This window comes from Anoplolepis gracilipes, chromosome 3 (assembly GCF_047496725.1).
Source record: "Anoplolepis gracilipes chromosome 3, ASM4749672v1, whole genome shotgun sequence".
Taxonomy (NCBI): Eukaryota; Metazoa; Arthropoda; class Insecta; order Hymenoptera; family Formicidae; genus Anoplolepis; species Anoplolepis gracilipes.
In genome coordinates, this window is record NC_132972.1 from 11,133,236 (window position 1) to 11,152,459 (window position 19,224).

The 19,224-nt window shown below is 30.5% G+C and overlaps 1 protein-coding gene across 1 annotated transcript; it reads right to left on the reverse strand.

Annotated features, from left to right (window-relative positions):
* Positions 1-5,326: 5,326 nt before the first annotated feature.
* Dopecr (G-protein coupled receptor DopEcR) lies at positions 5,327-16,621 on the reverse strand. The gene is made up of 5 exons (XM_072887813.1): positions 16,233-16,621; positions 9,917-10,290; positions 9,038-9,257; positions 8,184-8,613; positions 5,327-7,071 (listed from the first exon to the last, which is right to left on the reverse strand). Exons 2-5 carry the CDS (start codon positions 10,026-10,028, stop codon positions 6,892-6,894), a joined length of 942 nt encoding a protein of 313 aa, XP_072743914.1. The 5' UTR covers positions 10,029-10,290; positions 16,233-16,621; the 3' UTR covers positions 5,327-6,891.
* Between the last annotated feature and the right edge of the window lie 2,603 nt (positions 16,622-19,224).

Here is a 19,224-nt window from a genome sequence, read left to right on the forward strand (position 1 = left end):
ATTCGCGTACGCACCCTTTCTTTATCTCTTTATCTTTATCTTTATTTTCTTATCACAAATTAATACTTTTAAGACGGATGCATAAATACATATTTTGCATGTTACATTAACGTACCATTGTTAACAGAATTTAATTTTAAGATATATATTAAGATAATATTCTGCGTATATATTGAAACCGATTAACAAGACTAATTTCGTTTTAACAATGCACCCGTCCTAAAAAATGTTACTTATTAAATCTATTTTGATTGCCTATATGCGAGTCAACATTTCATCGGCCAAGTAAAACAGTTCACAAACCTCATTGTAAAGATTAGATCTTTAAATTGGAAAATTATGACAATTTTTTACTAAAGTATAAAATTAAAATAGCTTAATTTAAAGTTCAATTTTCTTTTTGAGATTATTTGTAAAATAAAATCTTATTACAAATTTAATTTACTATTAAATTATTCTAATTTTTTTATTACTTTTCAGAAACTGCTGATGTCTTATATGTATATATTGTCATTATTATTACATACATATTCTTAGATTGTCCTGCAGTAATAATAATATTAGTAATAATTTTTGAACCGTTTTGTGCTATTGAGATATAAATTCATTGTGAATTTTTATAAAATTATGGAAAAATACCTTTTGCATAATTATATACAATTATCATTTCACATATAACAAAATTATTAGATAATAAAAAAATTAGTTTGTCTGTAAACCGTCTTATATGATCGAAGAAATTACAACTTGCGATATATTTTGTGTTGATTTTGCCCTGGACAAAACCGCGAAGCATTCCTGATCTATAATTTCTCAAAACATCACTTTTTCTACCTTATACATATACTAAATGTGGTAATCTTAATCGCTGATATACGCATGTTGAATACAAATCATCGAACGTAACACTTGTTTCTAGAATAAATTCGCTGCATATATCGAAAAAATACCGTCAGGCAACATAAATATACTATGCTTGTAGAAAAATAAACGCAATAGAAGTGCTATAAATTTAATCCTTCGTAATATCTATTAAGTCTATTAAATGTCATGTATGAATCACGTAAGTAAGTTGCAAGTAAATTCTCATTTTATTATTTTTTTTGTAATTGTAATTAATTATTCAACCTTTATATATTTTTTATTTTTCCTGAAAAGAAATTATATTTAAATTTAAATTATAAATTGCAGTTAAAATTATATGTATTTATAATCATAATATTTTAATATATATACCTGAGCTATTAAATAAAATATTCTTTGATCTTTTTTATGCACGTGCCACGATTTTTGGAGGGTTTATAAGCGCAGATATTTTTTGTGATGCGACTTTTACAATTACCACACCAAGCATATAACTTGATCCTGTGCGAAAATCGTCAATCGTGGTGCCAGGGCGATCGCAAAAATACATATACATATATGCGATTGATCAAAACGATCCATTTGCGAACAATCAGTTAAAACATGTAATAACAGCACGCTCGTGGTGAGATACGTTACAAAACTAGTACAAAACTAGCAGCTAGGTACAAAAATGTAATTAATCGTTAATAATGGAGGCCGCCCGGGAAACTGCCAGGGACCAAAACTCTGCTCTTCAACTTCTTTCACATTTTCTCTCTTATTTTTCTTGTCGTCTAGCTTCTTTTTTGTTATTGATAAATTCAATTCTGTCGGCATATATGCCGCAATAATCAAGTTCACTTGGACGATCGGATTCTACCTTTCTTTTCGGTCCTACGATCTTTTGCTTCTTCATACAATCACTCACTTTTTTCTTGAGCGACTTTCACGTGTTTAGAATGTCGTAAAATTGCTGAGAAATTTAATACTGCTCGATTTTGGCGAATTCGCGAGTGCGGAGTGGTGTGAGATTTTTTTTATCGCGTATAACTCAATAACTGTAAAACAATTATATGCAAAGAAGAATAAGTTATGATAATTATATTTTGTAAAAATATTTAAATTGTATATATATATATATACATTAAAATCATAACATTATATCATTGTAATGGCCTCGCACTAAACAGAAATTGTTGTATAAAATATTTTTATAAAGCACATATGTGTGCTTTATTGTAAACAAAAGTATGTAATTCGCAAATTATCCTGTTTAAAGTAATCGTGTGTATGTCTCGCTTAATAAATATTTATTTACAAAAATCTTATGATTGGGGTTCAGTATTGAAGCTCTGTCATCGCTGTCTTTTACGTCCAAAATAAACCACATACCTAATCTTACTTGATATATATCACCGATGAGAATCTTTTATAATATCTTAGCAATATCTTTATTCTCAAAACACTGAGCAAAAAATTGAATCGGTATCTGACAATCATTGAGACGTGTTTTAGACAGATTTAAAAGACGAGAATTTCTGCAATCTAGCGGTCGTGAAAATTCACTGCGATTCTAGAGTTAATTATATGTAGATAGACGAATTAAAGAATAAAAGAGAGGTAAATATGCACTTCATCTGGGGAAAGAGGGCCTCTTCGATGTTATATAACTATCTCGAACCACTGCGCAGTGGCGACGTTAAATTACAGGAGTAAAGCTTATGGTATTCGGATCTGGACGAAAAAACCGGATCACGAGCGATTCTATACGTATAAAGAGATATTCGCAATAAAATGTTAATGGCGTCATAAAATGAACCCGGCTAAAAATTGTCGCAGTTCGAGAACGTGTAAACTTGTCGCAGAAATATTTTTGGGACCGGAAGCGTATGCGATAATAACACAAATTTTACTTGCTTTTAATGGTTTTTATTTGCATTATTATTCTCAGCGCAATAAATAATGCCGCTGTGCAATATTGTGGTTCTCCATCGTGGAACTAAATTAGTTCATTATCTGTGATTATCATCATTACTTATATACTGACAATAATCCATTTAACAATAACCGATAATATACGAAAACATGCGATAATTAGTTACATTTGGAGATCTCTCTCTGTGAGATCTTTTCCCTTAACGTCTTTTAAAATTGTCCTTAAATTGCAGTCGAACTTGCGTTACTTTTTAACCGGGTTTTTAACCGACTTATATAGCTAACGTTCGGAACTAGAAGATAGTCGATAGTTTTGTTTGATTCCGTTGTACAGTTAAGACATCATAAAATACCACGTAGAGAGAGAGCATCTTTCACGTCTTTTTCATTATATTAATAAACCGAATAAGACACCATAATACCACGTAGAGAGAAATAGTATCTTTTACATCTTCTCATTATATTAAATAATTACTTTGACAAAATCGCCAGAAAAATCTATGATTTGTCCACGTCCAATGTCCTTAAAAGTATTTGTTATAAATATCAAGTACATTATAAGTATTTGTCATAATATATCAAGCACAAAACTTATGCTTATAGGTTGAAATGCAAGAACAATTTATAATTTCAATTTTACTTGAATTTTAATATTTCTCTGTAATTTATTTAATATTGCACAAATTATGTCTACGAAAGCCTAACAAGTTAAAATTATCATTATCTTTTAACTTGAATATTTAAAATAATGAGCAGATGTTTCGGATTGCTTTTCTTTATTCATAAGAGAGAAAGCATCTTTATATTTTTTTTCCAATATTTTAAATGCCACGAATTAGACGACGATTAAGTGTTCTTATCTTTTGTCCATTCTTTTTAGAGAAAAGTGTTATGTTTGAATGAAATGTGTGTTAATATAGAGTTTAGAGTAAAAAATAGAAGCTAAGATTTTCTAGACATCGGCTCGCATATTAATTCTCATTTACATAATTAACGTTTGTCAAAAACATCAAGGCGCGCCCACATATCCACGCGAGCACTACTCCAGGAGCACAGCGAAGAAACATTGACGAATTACATTGCTCTCTTTCCATTTCAACGACATTACGTGGAAGTTTAGCTATGCCTAATTCTAGAATTTTATGCTATTCGTAATAGGCGCCACAAATCTACTCACGTTAAATAATAATAATATTCACGTTCGCTAAATTCTTCTTGTGTCGAAATCTTTGATTTCTCGCGAAACATAGATGATATATTTTACTTAATATTTTACTTAAAAAAAACTTTAGATACTTTTATATACATATATATATTTTTTTTCTGAGTTTCTTATGTGTATTTATAGTTTTAAACTTGTTTCATATCTATAAAAATTATATTAAATTAAATAAATATATAAACATCTTTTTTTATTTAGTAACGACTCTTTTTGATATCAACTTGTGCATTTGCGTTCTTATACGAGCATTTCGTTTTTTTTTTGTTTTTCTTTTTTTGTCACCTTTGGATGTCAGCGATACCTATACACAAACAGGTTCTATAAATCTAAAAAAAATGTTTATACATTTTTTTTATAATCTTTGATTAAACAAACTGCAATTAATAAAAATATTGAAAAGTCTAGAAGCAAAAAATATAAATAAAAAAAATAAAATGAAATAAAATATTAAATCAATAAAAATCTGCATCTCTCTTGCACTCGCATAAATTTAAGCAGTCGAAAAATCCGCTTTTCTTCGCATATGAGATTACTTTGCACAACCGCATTTTTCTATATCTCTAACATACATGCTCCTCTCATCTGCCGTCTCCTAAAGAGTATTCGGTTCCACACAATTTCAGTTTCAGTTGTAGATTGTACGTAGGCTGTCCAAATATTACATTCAAAATTGCGCCTTGAGTCGTCATGGTTCACGTAGACGTGCGAAAATTGGACGCAATAGTTTACGCTTTTATGCAAAAAAGTTGCCACTAGCCGACTACAGCATCTTGTATAAGATTTATAATAAAGCTTATAGCGGGCGATGCCCGTAAAACTTACGTGATCTGAAATAAGAATTAGATTATATAACGACATTTTGATTTCCGCAGGAAGGGTATTTCATAAACCCAATAAGTGTTCAAAAAGCTAATGAGAGCCCAGCATGATCCTGAAGAAAAGCACTTCCTCTTTTTCGTCGCGGGGCTCGCTCTATGAATAATTAGGCGATCGAAATCTCGCTTATATATGCTACGAAAATGAATCTCGATAAGCGGAAAGATTTATTTGGAGATTCACATTCATAGAAGTCATGAGAAGTTATACTTCTAGAATCTTGCGCGCAATTTTTTATCAACTTTCTATTTGCATAAATTGGCAGGCTCACAAATAGCCAGATTAATTCTTTTAACTGCGGGCGTGCTGTTAATATCTCTGTAATTTTAAGTAGTCATGCAAACTATATATTTTAATAATTATACTATAGTTTATATAATTATATAATTGTTATAGTACCACAGTGTTTCAATATATAATATAATAGTAAGAAAAAGGATAAGCGAATTAATTAATCGGCGTTACACATAGACGCGCTTTGATTTCGTACATTTTTCCGCAGCTTCTCGACGAGAAAGAGAAAGAGCGGGAAAGCTGGCGGCTAGGAAGCGCATTTCGAAGAGAAGCGTAAAGTTCACACGCTCGGCACTCAATCACCCTTTATCGAGGGCGTTCTACGGGCACGACGACACTTCGACGACGTAAAACTCGTCGCCGACGACGCGTCACATTCATAGAGGCATCTCCGTTAATTGACTAAATTTCTCTCTCCGCATAATGTATATATTCCGGCGTCGTTTGATAATTAATTTTACGATTAGATCTGCGGCCTGCTCGTACGACAGTCAGTAATTCTCGTTTTATAATAATTCGCTACGACATTTATTGAGCGTGATCTTACGTCGACGTAGACTAAATGATAATATTTTAATTAGTTTCAAATACGATAAAGCGACTCGTTCTTCATTTTATTTTTTATTTTTTTTTTTTTTTAATACGGCACAGAAAGTCGTCCTTTTTGTTAACAGGACTCTAATTAACAAACTCTAGCTTGTTTGAGCGAAGCGAGATTATTTTAGAGAAATGGACGCGCGTCGGCGGAGTCGCCGAATTCCGCCGGCAACGTTTTATATTTCGCAAAACTCGAAGCACCACTCGCATTATTTATATCATCCTTTTATATAAATGGGCCGTCATCATGTATTGATCTGTTTCTATTATGAAAATTAGATAAGCTAAATATATTGATTGTAAAATTTTGATTATTTTTACAATTCAATCTAAATTATACTTGAGCTGTCTATATTATTAGATACGCGTATAATATAGACTTGATTAATAATTTTATTAGAGAACCTTTTTAACTATTTTAATAATATCGTTTATATAATATTGCACAATAAGCGTGATAATACAAGTTATTTACTTAAATTATAATGTTTTTAAAATTTTTTTAAAATTTTCTTTTAAAATTTATTCTTTATAATTTAGATTATTTTAAAGTTTCGTAATTTTTTCAGTTAAAGTTTTGTATTTTTAAAAAGTTTTTTCTTTTCCTTCAAAAAAAAAAAAATAACATACTATATACATAAATTTAGCCTTATACAGCTATAAATATACAAATAGAATGCAGATTTAATATAACAATAGAGATTTTTTTTCTTTGGAAAAATATCGATTTTTCACATTTAAAATACAGAATTTAGATACAGAATTCCATACTGCTTTACTCTACTTAAGGATTCAAAAAATGTTCTTCTTCTCTACGGCTTTCATATCTGTTTCTATTTTCTACGTATTATTTATTTATTTTGATGAGTTATCACTTTTTGTTTGTTTTTTTTTTTTAAACTATTTCAAGTTAGGAGTCAATATTGTTATTTATAAGCTATCATCATACCGATTTGTATGTTCGGAGGTCGTAATTTTAAGAGAACATCTTGCGAGTGGTGCCAAGATGCGAGGACGATCCTTGAATAGAGGTAAAAGCGACGCTTTAAGAACGCACCGCGGGTAGAACAGAACGCAACATAGGCTCTGCTGTTCATAAACATGCTGTTGTAAATGTGGCGTTAGTCATCGTCGTCGAGGCCGAGAAGTTCCGGCGGAAGTCGCCTGTGCCGGCAGCATACAGTGAGACAGAGTACTCGCGCTGCCAACCGGAACTGGGGACTCAGTGTACCAAGGACGACCGCTTTCCAAAAGCTGTTTGTCACCCCCAGCCACACCACGGCAAAGTGTAAAAATGGCACCTACGGCGAATAAAACATAGGGTCAGATAAAGATATTAATTAAACATAAATGTATCAATCCTCGCTCATCAACTGTGATCAAAATTCATGTATTTATCTCGTGCAATCTCGAATTTCTGAGAGATTCTTTTTACTATCTTTCACATTCTAAAATAATTAATCGCCAATTGTAATATAAAATAAATATAACAATTTGAGTCTCTATTAATTATTATACACACAATAAAAAATAAAACTAAATTGTTTGCAATAATGGGGAATTGAAAAACTGATACTTATTATTATAAATTTAAACAAGAATGGAAAAAAATAAAGCTTTTTGTGCTTTAAATAATCATTACAAAATGACATTTTCGTATGTAAGTACTAGGAAATATATTTTCTTGTGTTCTTTAACTCCTTATAACAGTTGCATAGAATATGTCCTTGCATGTGAACTTCTTATGCTTATATACCCGAGGGAGCGTATTCTTTATTAACCTACTCCGCTTTATAGACTTGTCGACCTACATTTTTAATTGTCTCATTTCCAATGCCCCTTTTCACGAAGTTTAAAGATACTTTTAAATCATGTCAATGTTAACCAAGTGTCATTTTAATCGTTCTAATACGACTGTATTTTAATAAGAAAAGTCATTAACTATAATAACTGTAAAATAAAAATATAACATCTAAACAGAATCATTAAGGTTTTACAAACTTTTTTATGTCTTATTATATTATTAAAATTTAAAAAATGTTTAATAAATATTAATTCTGTAGATAATTACTACAAAAATTAAATCAAATTATAAATATTTTTTCGCAATTTTGCTTGATTTTACATTAGATTTCAATTATTTAATTAAGTATGTATTCATCGCTTTATAAAAGACACTAAACTTGTAGAAACGAAGTCTTATTTAATTTAAATTGTTTACTGCACTTGTAATCTAAATAAAAAATGTATGTCAATCTTAAAGTATTAATATTATAGAAATTCACGATTATTTCATTGAAATTATTCATAAAGAAATATCAAATTAAAATCAAAACATTTCCCTCTTAATTTTAATACAATAGCAATATTTACATTTTTAATGATTAAATAAAGCGTAAGAGGATCACATTACCTCAGGCGGTCCGTTAACGACCGCGTATATCCTTAGCCCGGCATATGGTGCCCATGACACCCAGAAAGCCATCACCAGGACGAAGGACATAATGTGACTCGGGTTGCTCAGATTTTCCGATAGCGCAGTAGCATACTCTTTGTCGTGAATCACCTCGCCGGACTTTAGTCGCCTCATCATGGAGAAAATATAGAAGTACGTGTAGACGATGGTGATGACCGACGGTCCCAACACGAGGATCGACAGTGTGATGGTGTATGCGGCCATGTTGCCCCAATCGAGCATGCAGATGAAGGCCTCTCGATCGAAGATCGGCTTGTTGAAACCGAGCAAAGGCGGGCAGCACATCATCGCCACACTGATCCACGTGAAGACCATCCAGCATTGACATCGGGTTTTCGTCTGTACGGTCTCGTATCTCAACGGTTTCCTGCAAAAAAGCCGATATTAAAAATTAGAATACTATTAAAATATTATTTTAAAAATTAATATAAATAATAAATTTAATATAAATATATAAATAATAATGTAAATATTATTAATATTATTAAAATAGATTAAATATTATTAAAGTTGGAATCACGCCTACAGGACAAAATATTATATTAATTTTCCGATTTTGTGTACCTAAATTTGTAAATTTCCAAATGTGATATATATATATATATATATATATATATATTATGTAAAAGAGCGTTGCTGTAATTCAAAGATGTTCTGGAATATATTGATTTGTATTAATTTATTAGATTAATATTGTGTATACACACACACACACACACACATGTGTAACTATATTTATATTATAGACGTATGGTATGGTATCGATCTTTTATAATATAATTGTAATATACCTGATAGCCAGATAGCGATCTACGGAGATCCACATAAAAGTGTACACCGATACCGCCCAAAGTGTGACTTCCAAATAACCGACGAGTCGGCACACGATATCTCCGTAAACCCATCTTCGTACCAGCGCCGGATACACTGAGAGCGGAACCACCAACAGACCACAGAGAAGATCTGCCGAGGCGAGTGATAGCAAGTAGTAGTTTATCACCTCGGAGGGGCCTGCAAATAAAATATTTTTAATGTCATGTAATATGTATTTGATCGTTATTAATTTTAACAACAATACAATTATAATAATTACATATGTAGATTACTACGTTTATTGGTATCAATCATATTATTAATATCATGAATAATCAATTAATAATTAAAAATTTTAATATCCTAATTTAAAATCTGATTAAAAAATACAGTGATATATCTAAATCTTTAAAATTTTTATTAATATAATGTACATATGGAATCCTAAAATTGAGAAAATCTAAATATATAATACATGTATCTAATTCAGAATTTGATAATTTATTATTAGCAGAATATTAATAAATTAACTATAATTTACAGAAGAATAATTATAGAAAAGAAAATATGAAAAAAAACTATAAGTGTGAGAATCGGAGAGAGAGTGCGGCGGCAAATTTGCAAATATATTATTAATTAATGTGTATTACTAATTAATATATTACAGTTACAAGTAATTTGTTTTATTAATAATAAAATTTTATTATTTATGATTTTTAAACGAAAAACCAAGAAGGTTTTTTACACTTGAGCGCTGAGAAAACGTTAATTTAACTACTAATTGAAGAGTCAACGTTATAAATATAATATTAAAATGTAAAATAAACTGCGAATGCAAAGCACTCTTATAGACTTACCGCGGAAGTTAAGGTAGGTGGCGATAATGAGCAGATTCGAGAGGATGATGGCGACGGCGACCACAAAGATAAGGCTCGCCTGCATGAGAGCCTCCAACGAGGGCTCCTCCATGCCGCCACCCTTTCGAGCTGCATCCCCCCACCCGCCCTTAGATGCTTTTACCCTTCACCCTCTTCGCGATCTTCCTGCTGCCAGATGTTGGATGCTCCTTGAAGCTCGCACTGATCCACCTTCGACTCCTGCACGTGTCTTCTTCGTTATGTACTTTCCTTCTGCTATTAGAAATAAATATTTGAAGTCCTCAGGCAAAAGTGTTCTCGATATGAAACTGTGTCTTCAAGGATCTTGATATACTATTGATGTAGCCGTGTCACTGTAAAGTCAAAAGAATTAATAACTTGGATGGTTGCTGTAAATCTTACGCGCATTTCTTATAAATTTATTATATTTAATCAACTAAAAAGAACCTATATTTCTTTGAAAAAATCAATTTTAAATAGAACAATATAAAGTTATTTAAACGCCCGAAAAATGCTACGAGCAGAAATAGAACACTATATTATTATTATATAATTAGTTAATTAAATAATTTAAAAATTTATTGATTAAAAAATTGAAAATATAATATATAAATTACAAATGTAAAAATGCATTTACCATTAGAAATATTAATCTGTTACTAATAATTATGCATAAAGTTGTTTTATATTATAATTGTAGATTTTATATTATTTTAGATATAATTTTCAAAAATTAATTGTTTATTAACAATTTTATTAGATTAGTATTTGCTTTTCTGATACAAATTTTATGCAATAATTGTTAAATAATACTAAAAATATTCTGATATTTAAGTCTAAAAAATAAAGTGTTACAGTAATAAAAACATTTTTCTAATTATTAAAAGAAAAAGTTGTGTTATTTGACTTATTCTTAAATAAACAATTTAAGAAGCGGGAAATAATAAAAATATCTAAATCAAGTCCACGACACGTGCACGATTCATCTTCAGGTTTGAGGTCAATGTGTCAGCCCAGCTTGGCCGTAGGGAGAAGGGTAACGTAGGAGAATTGCATTCCGAAGGGTAGATCGGTCGGATAACGTGGAACAAGGATATCGAGCAAGTGTTTCTGGATCGTTCGTGCCGATAATATACAACGCCGTATATTTTTCTCCCCTTTTTATTTTTCCGCGAAAGCCACGTAATTCTTTCCTTGTGGAAGCATCCCGCGAACGACCCGCACGACGCCTTCCCTCCCTAGGTATCGACCGCCATTCATAATTTAGCTGAGTCGATCCTGAATGGAGGGGTGCATTGTAGCATCGTGCAGTCTACTGCGTTTCCCGAATTAAAGTAGAGCTTTCGCATTTTCTGCACGACGATGTGACGTGACACCATCGACTGCAAAGTGGAAGAATAGACAGTGACAGAAATAATATTATAATCGAAACCCTTGACATTATACCCTTCTCTGAGAGTGCATCGCACTATTTGCACGCGATTATTTTTAATCCTCGTTAATTATATGTGATAATTAAATCGTCTCTGATTATTTTTAATAAGTGCTTGTAATATAATCCGTGAAAATTAAGTGTCTTACCTTCATAGCATCTTTTTTTGTAATTATAGATATAACGTCCTAAGAAACTTTGTTTTATATATTTATTGTTGCGTAATATAATAATGGGATGTTTATATTATTAAAAGCAATGTGTTATTTGTATATTTTCATATAATTATGATAACATTTTAGTATTTAAATAATTCATAATTTATTCATATTTTCTGCAAGTATTTATAAGTATAAATATTAATTCATTTAGTATAGCATATTCCGTTTTGTTAAAAGAACTGAGAATTTGCATTTGAATGACAACTTTGGATAAAGAATCTTTTTGCCATAATTTGAAATAATTGTGCAATTTTTTTCTTCAGTTCTTTTTAATAATAACAACTAAAAAATATAATATATAATTTAAAAATATAAAGTAAAATTATATAATTTTATGTAACATTTATTATGGACATTCTATGGAATTTTTAATCGGATTGGACTCTTAATAAATTCGCAACCAGCTATGATTCAAAATCAGCTGCAATTCTGATCAATGTGCAAGCGTTTGCTTACATGAAAACGACATAATCAACTCGAAGATCGATACATGTCGCAATTATCGTCTATAATATTTGCTTAATTATAAGCAAGCCTCGTAAGCTCGACACGCGATGCTTTGTTACATGAAAAGCAGCTTAATGAAGCCCCGAGTGTATTATAGCTTAAGCAATTACGTTGCTACACTTGCTGGTCTCTCGCCTCGCCGCCACTACTCATTGTCAGTCTTCGATAACGCGTGACTCCGCTACCGATTTTTCCATTTTTGTTCCTCTTTTAGCAGATGTAAAAAACGCAAGGTACAGTCGACAAGCGAGATTATCGGAACGCAAAATAATTCTCGGCAGTTTTCTTTAGTACGATAACATTAATTGCGCATTAAATGCATTGAGCTTTTTGCGGGAAAAAAATTTTATTTGTTGTGATTTGACGAATAATTTACAATATATTAACATTGTAATGTTAACGATATATTTAATAAAACCAAAAATAAATATTTTCAATCTGTTATTTCAATCAAAATGTTTTCTGCTCAGAATAAAATGTGTATGCTGGCCAAAAATAGGTTTATCAACATCAATTAACAAACGTTATTGATTATATTAAAACTATCTTATAGAGCTGCTAATGAAATGCTACCTGAAACTAATCATAACAATACATGTATGTGTAGTCTATATTCTATAGTAACAATATATATACAGTCTATAGTAACAATATATATAGTCTATATTCTATAGTTTGCGTTTTAAAACTAATGGATATTTTTTAATCATAATAATAATTTGTATTCCCTCGACAAAAATGTCATTAAATAGTACCTAATTAAATTAATTAAATTGCGACTGTAAGAATAAACAAATTTTCGTAATGGAAACTTTAAAAGCAAGTGAACAAAACACTATGCATCAATTAACCTTGTAATGGAATTTATCTGAACAGAATTTTTATTTAAAATTTAATTACTAAACTCTCAAGTATTGAAAATTACAAAGTTGCGGCAAATTGGCCTCTCTCCATTTTTTCGTCAATAGAAATTCGACTTAAAATTAATTAAATAATTTATCTAATTAAAAAGGCACTTGAGAATTTCAAAATTTCTAGTATATATGGCTGTTTCATATATTTGTCTATTTTCATTATTCTTGCGTGACGTGATTGAGGACAAACTTATATAAGGTTTATTCATTTCAAGACAGGAAATTGCAACAGAAATGTCAAACGATGATATGACCTATTTCAACATACTAAATTCATTATTTCATGTGGAGCATCATCTTGCACTTAATAATTCTACTAATAACTTTATAATATATCTTATTGTAAGACAATAGAAATAAATTCACCTATAATGTGGCTACAGTTATTTTTATAATGAAACAATGTGACAAATTCTGCATACTAATAATTAATATGATAATACACGTATGTGTATATGATACTGGCAATTAAATTTTTAAATTATGATTAATAAGTTAATATTTATAACTATACTAATTTATATTATTAAAATAAATGAAAATTATTTTATGTGGACATTTATTATTGCTAATTCCAGAATACGTATTAAGAATACTCATTGTATAATAAAAAAAGCAATATATATATATATATGTATATATATATATAATACATATATGTATATTACATAAATGTATATAAAAATTATACGAAAGATAGATAATGATCATAAAATGTATGAATCAAAACAATCATGTATTAAAACAGGATAGCATATGAAATTAACATAAACATGCATTTAATCTATACTTAATTATTTAAAAATTATAAATTATTTGATTCCATCAATTCTATACAAACTTACAACCTATTCTATAATAATAAAACGTAGTTTATTTATCCAATATTGATGTTTGATATAATCACTAACGAGATTTATCATACTTAATCATTGTATATATAATTACATATCCATTAGCTCCCTTATCGAACTGTACGATATTGAATATTCTAGTTAGAAATAATTCCATCAATTTCACTTTCATTGAGGGTTTTCTTTGACATGTGTTCAAACTTACTAACTCATAAATATATAGTATATATACATGGTGTTCTGTAATTTCGAAAAAACCTGCTAATGGCAGATTCTTGAGATCATTTGGAGACAATTTTTCTTCAACGAAAATGTCGAGAGACATCATCATTTTTTGCAAGTTTCCAATTTTTATCATTATATATCTTTGTAATTAAGCCTTAAATTAAAGTTCTATTAAACTCTATCTGAAATTAATTGAAGAATATAGTTTTGGTAATTTTTTAACTTCAAAAAGTTTAGTTTGCAAAAAGCACCTTTTTTTAATCGCTTATAACTTGGAAATTATTGATGCTTCGACATTTTCGCTGAGAAAAAATCGTCTCCAAATGATCTCAAGAATCTGCCATTAGCAAGCTTTTCATCAATATATGTCATATTATTTTAAAATCATTTCTTGAACATCGCAATAAATTTCGCAATGTTGTTATATCAAAGTTGTTAATTATATCGAAAAATAATGCTCTGTGTAAAATAGGTTGTTATAATAAGTTGCAAATATTTATTATTGAATATTTCAGAATAATTCAATATACAATAATAAGAGTATACAGTAAGCAATATAGATACATATAAAGATTCCTTTCAGTTTATTTGTGGTCAACGATGTATAATAAATCCACACTGATTGATTTAAAAATTGATTAAAAAAAATTTCTATATTATTTATGTAATTATGTTATATATTCTGCTAAAAATTTATATCTTTTTGATAAACGAAGATTAGACTCTCTGATAAGATTAGTTTAATTCAATTAAAACTCTAATCTTTAATCTAATTCAGTTTCTAATATGTGGACTACTACGGAAACTGAGAAGGTTGATTTTAACACGATCTCCCTCGTGGGTTCGAAAGGCTGTTATTTTTATCCATTCTCATATCCGACGACAATCAATGGCATGGTATCATTGCGGTTGACAAAAAGAAAGCACCGATCGACGCTTTTCCCAGCGGAGCTCTTCAATTACCGCCGGAGCGAGAGCGCTTTCCTATCGGGGTGCACGATTACGAACAACCCCGAACTCGTATCCGACAGAGCAGGGGCTACTCTCTTTTGTTTAGTTAACCGAATATTTGCCCAGTCATGCGCATGTGTCGCGATAAGGGGTGATCCACGAGTAGCGGACGCGCGCGAGTCAATGCACATCGTAGATTTCCAGCCGCGTGCTTGGCTCTCGCGATGTGAAATTTTATTTATTCTCCATACATGCACTTATTATTAGTAGCAGCTCTTTGTAGCAATTTTACAACAAATAAAAAAATAGTAAAAAAGCAAATTTATTCATGAATAATCTTGATAGCCAAATCAAGATGTTGGCAAATTTATTCGTGAAAAATCTTGGGGTTGATCAAAGATAATTTTTACACAATATTTTATGTATATTTTAAATTTTGCACTAGCTGAATTTGAAAAATTACGTCTGTCTTGAAGAACTGACATATTATATTGAAATTTACTTAAAATAATATAAATTTCATAATTAATTAAAATTATTATATAATTATTATCTAAATATGTATAATATTAGTATTATATATAATATTATTATATATTGATGATGAATATTATATATAAATATCATTAATCAGACAATTAGAGTTATTAAAAATGATGTAACATATATTGACATTTTTTTACATAGCAAAATAAAGAGATAAAATAAAAGGTAATAAACAAGAGTTAGAAACTAAAGATTCAATTGAAAAATATCGAAACTGCAAAAGCACATGTTTCGATGTATGCAATGACCTCTGTATGATACATTCATAGAATGTTAATTCCAACTAATCATGTACAAGATTGCGCAAGATTTCTATTCGTGGTTACGCTCGATTATTAGAAGACATCAAATCCATAGAAAAAAAGAGACCAGATTTTTAATGGAAATACTTGACATTTTCGCGCCCTTACGTCTTTCGGATTATTCACTCGGAAACATTACATCGCAGTCGAGGAAACGGAAGAGAGCCAATAGATTGACACAATATCGACAAATCAGAGAGAATTCTAATATATAATTGAGCAAGAGAAACAACGATGACATCGCAGTTCGCGCAGCATCCCAAATTCCGAGTACTTGGTATGCATCGTTTGCATCCGCTATTCACTATCACCTAAGGCCACGTTCAACCGACGTCACACGTACCTCCTCGGTCGCATCCTGATCGCGTGCACCAGCAGCTCCGCCGGTGCCTCTCACAGCCTCCTGACGCTCCCGTTCACCCTTTCGCGTCGCTTTTCTCCGCGAAACCCGGCCGTGTCGGCAGCGATAGTCGAGACGCTGATAGCGCGTCGTCCTCTATGCCCGTCCTCGTCTTCGTCGTCGTCGTCGTCGTCGTCGTCGTTCTTCCTATCGCCAATCTTGTCTCTTTCAACGTCCTTATATATTCCTCCCGCTTTGCCGTGAGATCCACTCGGGATGCATTCGCGGAAGCACACCGTTACGCACAGGCGCACATATTCGCACTCTCGTTCGCGACTCTCCAACCGGGACTTCTACACTACTGGCAGAGAAGTCCGCTTCTCTTCCTCGGCCCGGGCGTCGAGGCGTCGATACGACTGCAACGACGCTTGCGCGCCACCCCCAATCAACCCTTTCCCACCCGGGCATTTTCGCGGCGCATTCGAGGCTGCGACCCTGTTGTCGCGACGTACGAACGATTCCCGTCTTGTCGATTCCCGCGACGAATCCTCGCCCGCATTCTCGCTGTCACGAGCACTCGGAGATTTCGAGCTTGTCAAACGTGCGAGCCAGAAAGAGTCGGTGGACGAAATGGAAATTGTTGTATCGCTATTCTCTTCGAATTGCCCCCGCTCCCTCGAATATCTCATGACGGCTGCTTATCGATTCTCAATTCTGTGAGTTTCTTCGCTTCGACGTTTCTGCTTTGCTGCATTTAAGGAAGAAACAGAAGATCAACGAATATTTATATTATAATGCAAAATATACATTTTAGTCTTGATATGTAACACACATCCTTTGACAATCCTTTTTTACCAAAAAATCTTGCCATTCGAATTCTGAAACTAAAATCCGATTTGGATATAAAAATTTTATATATCCTTATAATTCTAAATATAATTTACAGACATACAATTCTTATTTTATGACACCAATCGTTATAATTGTCAATTAAAAATTCTTGTTAATTCTCTCTAATTCACAAAGTAATATAGTCATAATTTGCATTATGGTTGATAAAATTCTTTTTCTCTATACATATAAAGATAATTGCGACGTAATTTAAATAATAACGTATATATATATATATAGCTAACAATAAGTCAGGATGAATTAATTTAAATTGCTAATACAATCAAGCTTTATACGATCTTATTCTGTGCTATATAATGAAAAATATATAATCACTAATTCTATATATATAAATTCCGGATAATTCCTATAATTCTACTTTAAATTGCAAATCCTACAAGTTTGTTAATATAAAATTTTATAATTACATATATTATAATCCTCTTATTTTAAATAGAGAATTTGATAAGGAGCAACAAGAAAAAAATATGAAAATATTTTTACATATATATATATATATATATATATATATATATATATATATATATATATATATAATATTATACAAATAATTATTATTTCAAGCACAACACGATTTAGATTTTTTAATAAGAGATTATTTTTAAAGAAAATTATTTACTTAAAGATTATTTTTAAAGAAAATTGATTTAAAAATTATTTTATTGTTAAACAAAATAACGATAAAATCTTAAACAAATATTTATTTATACAAATTAAATCAGAGAGAGAGAGAGAGAGAGGGAGGGAGAAAGAGAGAGAGAGAGAGAGAGAGAGAGAGAGAGAGAGAGAGAGAGAGAGAGAGAGAGAGAGGAGAGGGGAGATAATGCCTCCATCAATTTGTCTTTAAGCGTTAATGAAACCTTTCCCGTAATTTATTCGCACCCTTTTGATTAAAGCCAGAAAATCGACGGTGATTCTCATGAGAACGTTACGTCCGCTGTTAATTACATCAGTTAGAAATTTAAATTAGATTCTTAGACAGTTCATCAAAATTGTATTAATGTTATTTATGGTAGCACGTAATAGCCATTTAAAACGACTAAAATAGGAAAGCAGGATCTTCGCATATTAATGTGGCTGTCTTCGTGATAATTTTAGCTTATTCATTTCTTCTTGTCATGGTGCACTTTGATTTGAATTGTTAATTCGTTCGATCGTAAAGTATTTTTAACAAAGTACTCTGATATTCGTATGCGTTCAAGTTCTTAATTAAACTCGAATATGCAATGAAAATTTTTTACAAGATTGGAGTCTTAAATTCTAAAATTAGTTATTTAAATGGCATTCTTTTTTGCGTTCTTAGCAATATTTCTTTTATTTGTCAATATCACGTATATCGTCCTTACGTCCTTAAATATCTGTAATAAATTTTATTTTATTTTTAATTATTCGTTATCAATTTGATTTTATTTAAATAGTATTTAAATTTTTTTAGAATATTATTTCTAATTCTATTGTTTAAGTAATTTTAGGTTTAATATTTCATTGACGGCAAAAACAACACGCTAGCTTTGATTATCCGTTAATGAAAGCAAACTTGATTATCGCGTACGGGATTTGACTACCATATTAATAAAAGCTGTGAAAGTACGCAATCTCTACAATGATAGTCTTTCAACATACTGTTGTAAACTCTAGAGAAGTGTATTATAATCTTTTGTTCTTTAAAAGCAATATTAAACTCGTAACAGTATTGAAAAAAATGACATGTTATTAATTTCTTTAATATATATATATATATATATATATATATATATTAAAGAAATTAATAACATGTCAAACTGTTAAATTACACAATTTTTGTTCAATAATATAATGATTATGATTTGTTCGATGATGTGAATCTCCATGATAAAAAATAACGCACAGCGTATATAAAGATAATTAATCCGGCTTTACAGAAAAAAATAATAAATAATTTGATATATTTGATAATATACATATTTTATGAAATTTAAAACAAAATTAATATTACAAGTATTTTATCCTTCTGAATTCGTAAAATAATAATATGCAACCGGCACAGCCTTAATGTCAGTGACATAAATATATATATATGTACAGATATATATGATATATGTAT

What these genes read in the sequence shown, in the direction of transcription:
- Dopecr (XM_072887813.1), bottom strand. Translation starts at nt 10,028, where the DNA reads ATGGAGGAGCCCTCGTTGGAGGCTCTCATGCAGGCGAGCCTTATCTTT. An exon ending in CACCTACCTTAACTTCCGCG is followed by an intron (nt 9,258 to 9,916) that starts GTAAGTCTATAA and finishes TTTTATTTGCAG; the next exon opens with GCCCCTCCGAGGTGATAAAC. An exon ending in TCGTTAACGGACCGCCTGAG is followed by an intron (nt 7,072 to 8,183) that starts GTAATGTGATCC and finishes TATTCGCCGTAG; the next exon opens with GTGCCATTTTTACACTTTGC.